The following is a 16084-nucleotide window of genomic DNA, read 5'->3' as shown; positions in this document are numbered from 1 at the left end:
GCTGCTGGTTAACATGTGCTGTTTACTTTGGGAGGACTTTCAACCCTGTGCTGCCATCAAGAGCTCTGCATTCTCCCTCTTTGTCTGTATGCGTTTATCACAGCCATCCCTTCTCTTTACTCCTCTTTCCAGCTTTTTTCATCTCCTAACACTTATACTTATATTCCTAATATGTCCCAAAAGCTGCGACTCTGTGACAAACATAATTCACAACTACTTTCCATCCCTTTGCAGATCATAACTACGAGCTTTCCATTTGCATCACTCTGTGTGAATGTGGTGGTTGATGTGACCCTCATCTCTGTGAACATCCATCCACATGAGAGCGCAGGGAGGATTTCTGCGCTGTTCTGTTTATATTTCCCCCCTCGCAGCACCATGGATACCAGTCAGACAGTACCAAGGTAGGACCACCTCATAAATTCAGAATCCTATAAATATTTGCTCGTGTTTTGAGTTCAACACTAGTTTACATTTACATAGCTGAAGGTGGTTTAGTAAATTATCTGCGCTGAAGCGCAACGACTTAATGCCTGGTGGTCTTGTGTATTAATTGTGTTTTACATAAGACCCAGCAGCCAATGAATACAGGGCTAACGTTTCCATTTGCTGTTTACATCCAAACTTGACACAAGTAACACTAACACTAAAAAAACTAAACTTTACGATAGATGATCTTTGGCTAAAGCATATGGTTGTGGCTGTATCATTCTAATAAGATGTCAAAAGGTTTGATCTCTTGCAAATGAAAGAAAAACAAGTACAGTTACAATGTTCATCTCCAAACTGTGGATGTGGCTGTTGCGTTGTGTGGTACATTCCTCCACACTCAATAAATTCAGCTTAATCAATATGTCAAAGAGCTGACAGATAACGCTAAGCCCAGACATAAATCTTAACCATCACTAAAATCTTTTCATGTGGTATTACTCACAGGCCATATTCGCTTAAGTACAGTAAACATTGTGACAGGTACTTTGAGCTGCTGGTTCAAGAGGACACAGGAAAGTGGATTGTGCTTTAAGCCTTCAGGGGCCGGTATAGAAAAGAAAAACTCTTAAGTAAAAAGAACTGTCAGGAAGAATAAACGCTTGCTTTAATGAAACATAAACAGAATGTGGAAGCAAACCACCCGAAAAAAAGCTGGAAATCAAAATCTGCAAGAATAATTTTTGGTTTGAGATGCAATTTTCAATAGATTCTTTTCCCCCAGGAAATCCTTGCATCGCACTAGCTGTTCTTGATCCCCCCCCCCCCACCTCACCCCCACCCTTGTGTGCTTCCCTCCCAATCATGAAAACATTTGAGAAAATAAAGCAAGTTTTTGTTCCACCAGAGAAAATGGGAGTTAAAGCATGGCTATGATTGCCTCACACAAAAGTATGCCTGAGTAATATCAATATTATGCAAGAACACGGCTCTTTCCACAACTTCAAAAATACTGATTATTTTCTTTAAAACACAGGGTAACTGATTCATTTGCATCACCATAACAATTTATTGGACTGAAATTTAAATAAAATAAATTTCTTATATAAAAAAAAAAAAAACAACACCAAAAAAAATTATGCTAAAATAAACATGATATTTCAAAAAAATAAATAAATCCAGAAGAATGAATGACGTGGCCTTTTTTGGATGGAGGGATGAGATGAAAACTGAAAAACTAAGAAGAAAAAAACTCTCTTTACACCAAGTTTCACATGTAACACATCAGATTGCCTTCAGATTTAAATCCCCCCCATGACTGTGTTGTGGCCTGAAGAGACTCCACGCACACCGCTGCTGGAGGACATGGAGACAAACGGTGTAGGAAAATCCAATGTGACCTTTTGAATTTTGATTTTGCATGCCACCAATGCAGCTGTGTTTTTATTTCCTTTTTTAATTGTCCACTTCAACACCTCATCATGTTACTCCTTTGCCATTACACTCCCTTTAATCCCTCACACGGATTATTCAAAGACATCAAAGTAACATGAATTTGTTCAGAGGTGACCTCACTCTCCACATTAGTCTAATTTTGGTATAAAATGATGCAATGGATACATGCTTGCATTGTGAAAGGTTCACAGTTCATAGTGAGTCAGGTAGTGCAGCCAACAGCCTTATTTTGCAGAGTATGTCTTGTAACATAAAGGTCAGTAGGCCCACAGCTATTCTGAGTGTGCTTTGATCATACAAGCCTTCCAACTACATTTAAAAGAGTTTTTGTAGCTTTGCTTTGAGAATAGTACCTTAAAGCTACCCAACAGCATTTCAGTATCAAAAATTAGTCTGAAAGAGTTGATTATTTGCATGTTTTAGTAAATAATTAAACAAAACAACTATATGACATAGTCATTTATACCCTGTTTAAACCAAAATAGTTTCAGTCAAATACAGTAAGAGCTCTCAGTGGAAAACGTGCATATTCAACACTACTGTACTACAAACAACCACGTATAAAGGGAACAAAATTACAAAAGAAGACATCAGAATGGTTGAATTTCTACTCTATATTGATATTTTATTAACAATCATAGCCATGTTTTCAACAATGGAAAATTTATAAATATTTTTTTTTCTTTTGATTGATAAAAGTTGTCTTGGCACTTGTGGCATGATTCCAGTTGTAGAAAGAAGAAAAATAATATCTAAATGTCCTTAAAGAATATAGCGCTTTATGAAGCAGTGGTATCCAATCAACAGCATTTTCTTCAGAGCGGAAATCCGTTATGTACATGATGACTTTTTTTAAGAAACAAGATGTGGTTCTGTGTCATGGTGGAAGGGAGAGATAATGAATGTATGGCAGGTCCAGAAACCATCCAAAACAGGTCACATGATTGATCATCTGGCCTGGCGATTCCCTTTGTTTTTTTAAGGCAACAAGATCCCCCTCACCAATCTGGAAACCAATCTCTGCTATTCCCACTCGGTTGAAGCTTGCAGTGTAACTGAAGGTCGTCTCACACCCTGTCCGACTCTTCTTGCGTCAGCTGCAAGGAAGGAAACAAACATTGCCCCCACGATACTTCCACATTAGCATCCAGACAGAGGGGCCAGGGATTGCTGTCCTCCCAAAGATTTAGATGTTCAAGCTAAGGCCATGGGGCACCAGGGTTCACCCCTCACTGAAGCTACATCTGATGGCTGGGACAGACCCACGTTGGTGTACAGGCCGTCCTGTCCCGGGTACTTCACTGTTGAGCCAGCTCCCTCCCCTGAACTGGACAGCACAGACGAACTGACCTGCAACGCCAAAGCAAATGTACATTATTAGCCTCATTGTATTTCCAAGGCAGATGTTTCTTCTACACAGTAGAATAAGCACTTTGGAGAGTGATTCATATTTGGCTTTTGGACTGAGATGCCCCCCAAAAAAAACCCACCAAATCATGAGCAATGTGTTTCTAGTCTCACTGTATTATTATGGTAAAACATATGCCCAGTGTAAGCAGCAGTCAGCAGCACAGAGCATCAGTCAGTGTGCATGCGTTCTCTTTAGCAAAACACCTGCTGTGGCAAATGCTTCAATTAGTTCATTACAAAATATTCAACCCTGAGGATCCATCAAGGCCAGTTTTACAATTAATATCACTGTACGAATGGTATTTTCCAATTAATTATTTCAGGTTTTATTTCAAATGAAAACTTCTGTGACACATCACACAAATCAAGTAGAGCAGAAGACATTTCACTCTAATACAGTAAAATAAAAAGGAGTCTTACCCCTGACACCTGTCCGGAAGGAGAGCTGTTTTTCGAGCAATCTTCGGAATTAGATGAAGATGTGGATGTGGGAGTCATAGAGACAGAGTTGTTATTTCCTATAAGAAATATATAAAAGATATATTTCTGAGATCATATTATAAAAAAACAACGTTTTAATCATTTTTATCCACCGGAATATGCACAGTAATTATCAATGACTCACCAGAGGATCCCTTTGTTTTATTCATGGTCTTCGGTTTTCTTTTTCTTGTCTGGATTCCCTCTTTCTTCATGGCGAGCGGCCGAGGTACCTGTAGATTTGATCATTTTTAGAGACCAATTAATTATTTTAAATTGGTGTGGATTCATCAAAGTGGCTATTAGGCCTACGTTTGAAAGAAATGTGAAATTCAATCTCGACTCACCCCGTGTAATTTTGTGTAGAGCCCACACGCGTTACACACTGGCTCTCCCTCCGCGTTTCTGCGCCACAAAGTGGTCGTGCTGGTTTGACAATTAGCGCAGGACAGGCCGATTCTTCTGGACGTTGACTGGTGACAAAAATAAAACACTGAATTAATGATTATAATAATTACAAAATGTTCAGAATAGGGTGTGATTATTAACAAATCTGTCCAGATTTGGAGCCTTTTTCTCACCTAAAGTTGAAGAAAATGTTTTAATAGTGAAAGCCACACTCCACTAATTTTATTACAAATTGACATTTCATGCCCTGTTTCCTAACAACAACACGGGCCCTATTATGATCTCCAAGCCATTGACGCACGGCGTTTACATGTAGCCTAGATTCCTGAGACAAACTGTGCGTAATGGCACCAGGAAAATAGTTGCCCTTTTTGTCACCCATTACGATTAAATTACCCAACAGAAGCACTGGTGACAGATTAAGTGCCCGATTAATAACTTTAACAATACAACATGTGTGTTTTTAATCCAGTTAAATCGGTGCGTTCAATTCCTTTAAAATAAATTACGGGAAATTTACTAACATACCTTTTCGCGTGCAAATCTTTCAATCCCGCGTCATTTCTATTATTGGTGGCTGATAAATGAATATTACTGGGTAATAATGTCATCAATTTGCACAAAAGGCACAAACTTAAAGATAAGATAAGATAGACTTTACAATTCCTGAATATCAAATTTGAGATGTATATTACAAATATATATATATTATATATATATATATATATATATATATATATATATATATATAATATAGATATATATATATATCCCATTTTACATGTCACATATAACACACGTATATAATTAGACCAAAATTATTAGAACATTTAAATCTGACCTATATGCATACATGTCTCTTTCCTGCCTTAGACACTTATCTTCGGCGATAACCTCCAGCCATTGTTTGAAATGATTAGGCAGGAAATTGAGCGGTTAAGTGATCCCCTGCTTACCGTCCGTTTCTGTGGTTTAATTAATGGCCGGCTCAGCCCATTCATTTTGCTGTAAAGGCCGCAGGCGTTGCAGAGAAAGTGGCCCGTGCCGTCGCGCCTCCAGAGCGGCGTCGAGATGGAACCGCAGTTTACGCACTCTCTGCTCTCCCCCATGTCGTCGAGAATATCTGAAACTAAAAACAAAGACTTAAAACAGCATAACGCACAGCTTTAAAACATGAAAATCTGCCCACAGGTTACATACGTGTAAGCTACAAGGTGAGGCAAATTAAATCAGATCCACGGATAAAACCTGACACACTTTCGATATCTTTATGCGCACACAGGCCCTGTTTTAATCTTGCGGAATCACACGCACGTGGCCTTTCAGACAAAATCTGGTCCAGTGTTATAGAGATATTATGTTTGTAGTACTTCATTAAACATTGTTTTGATATAATAATTATTATTTTTTTAGCTCTGGCCTCCACAGGTAAATCAGGTTCTTTCACAAAAGCGCACTGCACTTTCAGAGCTTTTCCCAAAGACACTTTTGACACAAGGTCGCATGCTTGATTAAAGGAATGTAATCATGATCCCAGACAGCGAGAATGAACATTATTCCATCACTATGTCCTCCTCTACTTTGCATACCTCCGTTTGGTCCTCGAATCAAGGGCGCGCCTCTGCTCTGCAAGGTGTGCAGCATGCTGTTATCAAAAGGTCCTCCGGTCCAAGGCGAGGGCAGCTGGGACAGCTGTGGTGCGTACGGAGAGTATGGACTCGCGTAGGTCCCGCTCAGGGGCCGAGAGAGGCCGTACTGGTCTCTGCTGCTCACATTTAGCGTGTTACTGTAGCCGGTGTCCCTGGGCGTCCCGTTATTGATGGGTGGGCTCGGAGGGTAGTGGAACCGACTGGAGGTGTGAGGGCTCCCGGTGCTGTATGAAGGGCTCTCCGGGGCGGGCTGCGACCAGACCGAGTGGCTGGAGACTGCGTGGCTCGCCTGCGCAGAGCCGCTGGCCTGCAGATATGAGAGGCTGGGTATCATTGGGCCCACCCGGGAGCTGGGGACATACACGGGGGAGTTGGGGTTGGAGTGCATATAACCACCAGAGGATGAATCATATCCAGTCTGGCTCTGGGCAGCGGCGATGGCCAGTGTTTGGTACATGTCGGTCGGGTCCACCAGCAAGCTCGCCTTGTGCGCTCCGCTGGAGAGGACGAGTTTGCTGCCCTGGTCTAAATCCGTAAACAGCGGGATGTCCTCGGCAGTCAGCGTGTTGTTATGGTGTCCGAAGTGAACGTAGGAGTGTAGTGATCTGCCGTCGGAGCGCCGGGGCCCCAGTGCGTCAAGGTCGATCGGAGGTGTCCTCAGCTCATCCGAGGTGGGACCGTCCCTCCTGCTGTCCCCGTGCAGGTAGGTCTGCTCAGCCGGTGACCCTGGGCTGCTGGATACTTCTCGCTTGACCATGGACCAGCTGTTTTCGCCCAGGTCCATCCAGGAGCACTTTCCATAAACCGGGTTAATAAAAATCGTCAGGGTGTAGTCTACCCTGTGACAAAAAAAAGAGATGGGACCGTAAGGATTAAATCAGAAGAAAATAGGTGTCAAAACTATAGGAAAACCGAGTTCAAACTCTTGATACAAACAATGCACACTTCTGTTGCGCAGCTCGTTTTCATCTTTAAAAGAGTTGTCTAGATTTCCACAATAAAAACGACCAAACTAGGAATCTGACTATTCATTACCCGCCATGTTCGCTGACTTCGTGTCATCTATAACCGCAATAAACACATCCAACCCGCAGTGACTGCCATACTCCCATCAGGCGCTAAAAAGTCCATGTCAAATCTCTGTTTCCCCCCCCCCCCCCCCCACCCCCCACACACACACACACAACACACACGCACACCGCACACACACAACAGATAGGAAACAAAACGCAATATGTCTTCACAGCAAAAATAGATAACCGTTTGATAAGACCAACAAGAGATAAGGGCTGAGAGGCAGGCTGGGGCGATAAAACATTACCCCGAAATGATGATGTAGGTCTCGCTGCGCTCACCGCCGAAAGTTTTAACCAGCCGTTTGGCATGGGGGAGAAAATACAGTAGGTTTAGAGGAAAAACACAGGAGCCATTAGTCGCTTTCTACCACATACCTGCTAGTTGTGTGCCATAGGTCGCAAGTAAGGTTCCTAATAGTGAGCCGCTGCTTCTCCTGGAAGTAATGGGAAACGTTAGCGCGGTCCGACAAGGTTTATGAGAGGAGGCGCTTCTGATGGCTGCGGCTGCTGGAGGCGGACCAATCATGTGCGTGAGTGGCTGGAAACACGATGGGGGTGCCAGCCTATAAACTCCTCCAATCAATCACACGGAGAAACAGACAGACAGACAGAGAGAGAGACAGAGAGAGAGAGAGAGAGAGAGAGAGAGAGAGAGAGAGAGAGGAGAGAGAGAGAGACAGAGAGAGAGAGAGAGACAGAGAGACAGGCGTCTTGATCAAGTCTGAAACGTATAATAATTTGCAAATACAATCAGGATTTAAAGAGTTTTTTGGGCTTTGGGCAGAGATGGAACTCCACCCCTTCTCATCTGTTTTACGTAATTTGATCAAATGTAATTCCTAATCAGCACCTATAACGACCTATAAAGTCTAACCGTAAATATTGTAGTTTTCAGTATATTGTAATGCTGCTATAAAGTTGGTTTAAATTAGTCTACTGATATTTATTCAAAACCTTTTTGTTGATTATAAGGGTGGAATGTCACTAAATAGCCTTGCCTACGTTCAATCAACTACTGAACAAGTACAAGTTTGGGATACTTTTACTTCACTTGAGTGCTTCCAATTTATTTTACTTCTAATACATTTTTGAAGGAAATATATTTATTGCACGTGTCATGTGACAGATAGTTCGCTACTTTCCTGAATATGATTTCACATAAACATCACTTGGTTGTTTATTAAAATAGACACGTTTATAAAATTAAGCTGCCCGACAAAATTAGTGAAAATTAACTGACCGCCTGCAACTGTAAAATGCTGCTTCCACATTAATGCACCATTAACAATAATCCAGTAATATAATATAGAACTCATTGCTTGAAAATACCTTTGTATTGTTTTTTTTTTACTAAGGCCAGTTTTTGAAAGCAGGATGGTTATAATAGAGTATTTTCACACTGGTCAAATATTTAAATACTATCACTGGCTGATTATTAAACTTTAGTTGTTTAAGATTACTTTGATTAATAAGTGCTGACTATATTCACCATAACCACCAACTTTATTGTGCTACATGGATATGGATCATTGTGTTTTGCCGTTGAAAAATATGAATCAGCTAATATGATATATTTTCTCAGTTGGTAATGTGAAAAATAAAACATAGGCTTTTGTATGCGTAATTATTAATTTCCGCTTCCATTCTGACGGATCTGAAGGCACAAGTCTTGATTGAGGTTGATGTCTTCCTCTTTGTTTATTCTCTATGTTCACCGGAGTGATCAATGAATCCCCTCCTAATTAGTTTATTTAAGTCAGACGCTTTCATTCAGGATTAAAGGGCTCGAGCTGTGTAAAAAGCCCCAAACTACTCACGTCTCTGCTTCGTCTTTGAACCGCGATGATTCGTTCAGCCAGAATATACATTGCGGTGAGTGAAGTGATCAAAAGTAGCGAGGTGTCAATTGAATCATTTACTCATTTACAGGTCGTCCTCTTGCGTGTTCACAGAGGTTAACAAATAGCTCCCCGGTTCATCACACTCCCAACCATTCAGCAGGTATTTGTGTGTGTTTACATTTGGTCTGGATGGGAGATCAGCTGACAGAGCTGCAGAGAGATCTGACGACTCCACCATTAAACTATTACCCCTACTACACTGACTGGAGCACATCCACTGACGTCTAGATTGGTTTTCTTCTAATGTAACTGCTGCTGCTAAATGGGTCCCAACAATACAGACTGAGTTGCAGAGGAGGACTCCAACATTAATACAACATTAAAATGACATTTAGTATTAATATTACGTTATAACTCATTCGAGTCTGCACTGTAGAGACAGCTGTAGGCCACTCACCGATGAACTGCCACCCAGGCTGTATATAGGCCTACATGCAGAGCTGGACCCACAAGTTATCTACTAGCCGACTAAGGTATTGCTATAGTAGTTAGGCTATTATTAGAATCCGAAATTATTAATATCGTATCTCTGCTAATTAGCCTACAACTATTATTATTGCATATTGCCACTACTGTTTATAGGGCTAGAGTTTCTACTACTAGCCTTCCACATTTGAGCTCCTAGGGCCACCACTGCTACAAATGTCATTATTAGCCTGCCGCTGCCAATTTTTATAATAGGTCTACTCTACATATTATTAAAAGGCTTTTACTTCTTCCATTGTCACATACTACTGGACTACTGTTATATTATTCAGCTACTAGCCTACTGCTACTATTACATTTTAGTTTAACACGCAATAGTGCTTCTATTATATCTGTTTCTTTTTAAGAGCATCTTTATACTCGGCACATGTATAACTAGGGCCATCCCTGGGGGCCCGTTGTTGAGTAAAGTATTTTATGTCTGCGCGCAGACACACTGCGCTGTCCCGTAGGTCTCGTGGCTCCTGCCTGCTCTCAGTTCAATCTGGACACATCTGACAGCCAGAGAGATTTTGGAGATGGGATTTTATCAGAGGGGAGTAACCAAACCATGCGCTACTGTCTCTCATCCCACCGTCTCGGTGAGCAGTTGTCAGGGAGGTGCGAGAGTACAAAATCCTGTTTTTTTTTTTCTTCTCCTTTCTCCCCCCCCCCCCCCCCCCACCCTGACTTCTTAGTCCTCAGTGGCTGCGGAGCCTCCAGTTGATAAATGAGGTGTTTTCGCAGTAATGTCAAAGTGTGCTGCTCTGACACGGAGCCTGAGAGGAGAAGTGGCAGGACGCCGCCCTGTCTCCACATTTATCCACAGACGGCCAAACACTGTGGGCCTGCGTGGATGTCCGCCAAGGGAAGGGGCCACAGGCCCAGAATCTAAGGATCCTCTTCAGAAATGAACTGGAAAACGACATGTACATATCTTGTAATTGAAGGCCAATTAGCATTACTGTGACTGCTACCAAAAATAAATAATAATAATAATAATAATAATAATACAGTATATATTATTATATCAGTATGCTATAGTATTAGGCTATAAACAAGCATTAGATCACAATGCATTTACATACGAGGAATTTAGTTTACTCTATTAATAATGATTCTACTGCTTCCATTCCGAGTATACTATTTTTAGTAGTACAAGACTTGAAGATTTGTTTCGTCAAAAGGAAATCAAAACAAACAAAAACCCAATAAAATAAAAAACAATAATAACAATTCAAAGGTAAATTCTAATCAATCGTCACATTAATTTACATTTCAAAGGCTCTGTTTCTTTGTAAAAATGAGTTAGTTTTTTAGTTTCTTTCACCCAGAAGACCATGGCCCCAGTTTATTGGCAATGCTGTTTGTTTCTTTCAGGACGTGTGCAGGCTAAAGGCCGACCCTCCTCAGGTGTCAGTGCCGTATGTACCGACTTGATAATGATTATCTCTAACACTCCAGCACTTGTTATAACCTGCTCCTGATTAGCCAATACTGCTGCTCCATGCATGATATTATGGAGATAACGCGGAGCAGCTAGGGGCAGAGTTTAGCGATTATTCCCTAAAACAAGGATTAACTGGCTATCCCATTATTAACCATGAATATCAACGACTGTGGTTAAAAAAAAGAAAACCAGCTTATTGCTGGTTCGTTTCTTTATGACTCAGCAAAAAAGTATCTGAAACCGTTTTGATTTATTTTATGTTACATTGGATAATAAAAGGCATTGTGAACACGCCCTAGACACACGGAGGTCTTTGACGTCTGGATTATGATGAATGAGAAACGACTGTCGCTTATGGTAAAACGTGCAGGAAAGAGACTCAATTCATCACTTTAATCACCACCCGGCCGTTTTCTTTTGTCTTACAGACATTGAGTGGTTGTAGACTTTCGAGCCTTACATGTTGTGATAGGCTCTTAATTATAATGTGAGATTCAATTTGGCTTCATTTTCAATTTGAATGGAGCACGTTCTCACCATAATGATTTTGCTACCATCAAAATAAAATCTAAATTTTATTTTCTGATATATTGCCACTCAAGTCATTTTTTGCTACATGAGTTTTATCTTCTGATAATACTGCACCTCTAAAGAAAGAACAGGTCTATTTAATTGCATATATTATATATATTATATATATATATATATATATATATATACAATGCCACATTGCTTTCAGGATGTAGTCTACTTTGAATGACACATTTCTTGTATTTTTAAAACATACATTTTCAGATGAAATGTATTTGTTATTTGCTAATATTATAACGGACAATATACAATCTAATATGTAAAATGGGAGACATTTAAAAATATATATTATTGATAGCATATGATGTAAACAAATATAAACATTGAGTGATTACTGGTTCTTCATACATGGGTGGTGGGTGGTTCAGTCTATTCTACAGATATTAAACTCAGTTTTAAGGTAATCATTATTTTCAAATGTTCTCAATTTTAAAATGAATTATTAATATTTATAGATAACTATATAAATGCCACATTAAATCTCTATGTGTCGAGATGTGTCTTCTTAAAAAAAACTGCTTTTTCAAAACCTTTTAAAATTAAAAAAATCCACAATAAAGGATTGATTATGTATTATAAATATATATATATATATTTTTTTACAATCATCTATCTTAAGGCATTGCTATGCACCATCACCTCAAAAAGAGTCAGATTTTAACTACCAATTTGATGTTTTGTTTATGCAGCTCAAACAAATGTTTTTATTTCTCATATTGAGTGAAAAAGGAAATGAATACAGCAGCAGGCCCACATCTACTTTCTTGTAAATGTGGAAATCCATGCAGGAAGCAAGTGTTCAATTCAATCGAGATCAATTTGTAAGGGTTGTCTCTGAATTTCTCCTCACAGCCACTGAAATCTGTTCAAGCTATTTCCTATATATATTACCTTTGTGTCTTGCTGCTGGAGCCTTTAAAACATTGACCTATTTGCTCTTATTTTATGGAAGACACAGTTAAGTTTTATACCTGCGGATCTGTTTCTCTCTGTCCTTCTTCTGAATGGCAGGCTGTTCTAAGCTCCTGGGCAGCAAAGGCTGCTGGGAGGCCGTGAGTGTCAGACTCTCCTGTTGGAAGTGGTAGATGATTAAACAGGCCATGACAGGTGTAAAAGCAACCTTTGTCATTTTGGACATGCACCGTCCTTGCTTCCTTGGCTCGCCCACAACGGAACGCCCTGCTCACCTGCCTGGTTATAGTGAGTGTGTGTGCATGAATGTGTGTGTGTGTGGTGTGTGTGTGTGTGTGTGTGTGTGTGTGTGTGTGTGTGTGTGTGTGTGTGTGTGTGTGTGTGTGTGTGGTGTGTGTGTGTGTGCGTGTGTTTGAGCCTGGAAGTCAGTATTGGAGGTAAATTTTCTGGTGGTGGATTGGAGGCTGCTAACAATCCTGCACCATCACACTAAAGCCGGCATCATGTGATGAATGATAAATACATTCCTCCTCATTTGAGAGGTGTAAACTTTTTGTCTGTGTATTTATGGTCTTGGCTTAAAGAACATGAACATTAAATGCCACAAATGATGGTACATACTCCTGGAGGAGCAGATGCATGCATGTCTGTCACTTGAGAAAGATGAAGCACATTTATCTGTTGTTATTGGTTATCATTTGTTCTTGCAGCAGCTCTGTTTTATCATTTAAGTGTCATGATGTCAAATCAGCCTGACATCAGGCTTCAAGGTTCATTGACCTATAACTAACTTTGGCTACCATCATGCATCATAGTATACTGTATGTTATTGTATGATGAACTGTTTCTATCAGTTGTGCTGCTCCTGTCTTCAAGGACCCTGGATAACAGTGGGAATCCTCCACTTAAACAAAGATACAAATACAACTTTGGTTGAATGCACAGATACTGTATTTCACTTTAAGATTTGATACAAAAAAAAATCCTGTTCTTATTCTGTTATGATATGGAGTTAAAACAAAGCTTTGATAGGACATGCTAAATTTAAGCACATTGCTGTATAATATGAGGGATCAAGTGGATTTGTCTTGCTGCATGTAATTATAATATAAATTTGCACACTCTTCAGGTTGTGCTTATTCATATTGAATGTGGGATTTAACGGATAAGAGAAAGGAGCTCCTGCTGCACTGGATATAAAATTAGTTTGTACACTTTTCAAGCTGTGCTTAATTTTTTGGTGGACTCTTTAAAGAGCATCACGTTATCTGAAAAATACCAATTTTATCATGTTTATCATATTTTATATTTCCTATAATGTGAAGGGCTGACCGATTTTAGCAAGTGAATGGTTATCATGACACTGGAAACCGAGTTTGCTATATTTCTGAATGAAACAGACCAGAAAAATTGAGAAGAAAAGGTCTGGACTAAGCTCCTAATATCTTAGTTCATTTTTATTTCCATGTGTCATGATGACTCATTTATTCTGTTTAACAAGCAGTCGACTCATAGCAGGAATCTTACAGTGTTTCGGGGACTTCAGGGAGCCGTGATTATTTTTGCTACTTTTAGTCTCACGTCAAAAGAAACCCTTCCTGGAAAGAGCCAGTAGTCAGATAAGCCCCCCCCCCCCCATTCATCACCTATAAAACTTAAGTGTCTAAAAAGCCATTAACAAGATAAGGCATGGTGTGTACAATTCAACACACTTACCCACTAATTGTACTTACACTGTGCTTACTACAGTGGAACTGTATTATTTGTTAAAGGCGGGATGGAGAGGGGGACCAGAAGAGCAATATTTCTGGGTCACAGTTGAATATAAAGTGGAAAAGAAATATTCCACAATGTATCAAAACAAATTAAGATTAGAGTTTATTTTAGCCAGGATTTAAATCTGCTTAATTCCAAAGATTAAAAAGCATACAACAACATGAGACAAACATTTCGTTTTTGTAGCCCGAACATGATTTTGATTTATTTTAAGTTCTTTGGTGTTTGGGATTCGGTGGATTTTATGACTGAGAAGAGATCACAAGATACTGATGCTGATAATATACTGTCCCAAGATATTATGATCTGAGGAGTCATAAGATGATGTCAAGTTTGACAACTTGAGAAATGCACATATTCACTTTCTTGTCAAGAGTTAGATGAGAAGATTGAAACCATATTTTCATGTTATTACGCTATACGTTGAGCTATAACTAGCAGCAGATTATCTTAGTTTAGCACAAAGAATGGAGGCAAGGGAAACAGCTAGCTTGGCTATGTAACACACTTTTAATTATTTAATTGATATAGGCCTTTAAAAAGGATTAAAATTCAACATATTAAAAAGCGAAATTCAGTTTTTGATTAAATCGTTGACAGCTCACAGACACATGCATCCTCACAAGTGAGAAAGTTTTGAATCCACCACACAATAAATGACTTGAGATCAAAGAGGGATCCTGTGTGGATGCAGAGTTTAATCTACTTAAAGACGCCCGACAGCCTATCGTTCTGTCTCTGGAAAACCAAACCTCATCTCGTGTGTAGATTCAGAGACCGTGTTATTGTTTCCACACTAACGTCTCCATCCTGTGGAGCCAGGCCCTCTCTATGTGTTTTGTCTCAGGAGAGAAGGTCAGGTCTCCAGTACACTTTGTGACTTTCCCTGAATCAGCTGTTTGGAGCCCTAGCTCGAGAGAAAACAGCCTTGGGCAGAGGTGACGTCACTGATAGCAAAACACAGACAATTTGGAGGTGAGTGCGTGGTAGTGGTGGCGGGGGTACGGAAGGTTGGATACTTGGTCGGGCACTGTAGTGGATTATGTACAGAGCAGCTGGCAGACCTTGCAGGCCCACTCATGTTTTCAAGGTCTAAGGAGGCTCAGCTGCTTGTTAGGAAGATATCACAGGAGTGTGTTGTTCAACTGAAACAATCACCAATTGTTAGAATCTAAATTGGGGAACAGATGGAGTAATATTGGTGCCAATTTTAGACATTGATCAAACATGGATCCTTTTCACATTTTGACATGCACGTAAGTAAGTAAAATGTATTTATAAAGTGCTTGTCACAAATAAAATCATAAAGTGTTACACACAATTACAAAATTACGTAAATTAAATTACGTAATAATACACAAGGTGCAGACAGGTCAACAAACACCTGTCTAAATAGATATCTCTATATCTGATTTTTGAAAGAATCCACAGAAACTGCTGATGCTACTGCAACAGCCTGATGTGTGGGACACACAGGAAATTTAACATTTTAGACCTAAGAGAGCGAGTTGAGGACTATGAGGGAAATTGTTCAGCCACATACACATATGCATACAGGTTCCTGAACGTGCGCTACTGAATAGGTAAGAGTGAGAATTTTAAACTGAATTCTATATTCAACAGGGAGCAAGTGAAGAGATTAAGTAATGGGATAATGTGAGACCATTTATTTGACCTAATGAGTAGTCTTGCGGCAGTTTTATTGAACTGAAGATCACAAGCAGAATTACTAAGGAGAAAAGTGTGTTACAGTAGTCAATGCGAAATATGAAAAATGCATGTATAAGTATCTCAAGTTCAACAGTTGAAACCACTGTAAAGGTCTGAGTTCACTAGTATTTCTTAAGTGGAAAAAACAAGTTCTGGTCAGCTGCTATACATGGGTGTAGACAGTCAAGAAGCCCAGATAACGTAAGATAATAAACTATGTTTAAATAAGATGGAAGGAGCAGGATATCATCTGCATATAAATTGTATGCAATAATATATCTGTTTATGATCTGCCCCAAGGGTAGCAAATATAAAGACAATAACAGGGGCCCCAGAGCCAAGCCCTGTAGGACACAACAGGACAGTGGAGTC

At 39.8% G+C, this 16084-nt stretch overlaps 1 protein-coding gene across 3 annotated transcripts; it reads right to left on the bottom strand.

The window, feature by feature from the left end:
* Positions 1-1074: 1074 nt before the first annotated feature.
* Positions 1075-7514, bottom strand: gata6 (GATA binding protein 6). Of its 3 annotated transcripts, none has more exons than XM_032531656.1 (7): positions 7283-7514; positions 5772-6670; positions 5139-5311; positions 4122-4247; positions 3920-4007; positions 3715-3812; positions 1075-3234 (listed from the first exon to the last, which is right to left on the bottom strand). In XM_032531656.1, the coding sequence occupies exons 2-7, from the start codon at positions 6613-6615 to the stop codon at positions 3079-3081; spliced, it is 1485 nt and encodes a 494-aa protein (XP_032387547.1). In that variant the 5' UTR covers positions 6616-6670; positions 7283-7514; the 3' UTR covers positions 1075-3078. The 3 variants fall into 3 exon arrangements, with proteins under 3 accessions (XP_032387547.1, XP_032387549.1, XP_032387548.1); XM_032531658.1 differs by having other exon boundaries at positions 3715-3755; XM_032531657.1 differs by lacking the exon at positions 7283-7514 and adding an exon at positions 6867-6888.
* Between the last annotated feature and the right edge of the window lie 8570 nt (positions 7515-16084).

Source organism: Etheostoma spectabile, chromosome 12 (genome assembly GCF_008692095.1).
Source record: "Etheostoma spectabile isolate EspeVRDwgs_2016 chromosome 12, UIUC_Espe_1.0, whole genome shotgun sequence".
NCBI lineage: Eukaryota > Metazoa > Chordata > Actinopteri > Perciformes > Percidae > Etheostoma > Etheostoma spectabile.
This window is presented reverse-complemented; position numbering and strand designations above follow the sequence as displayed.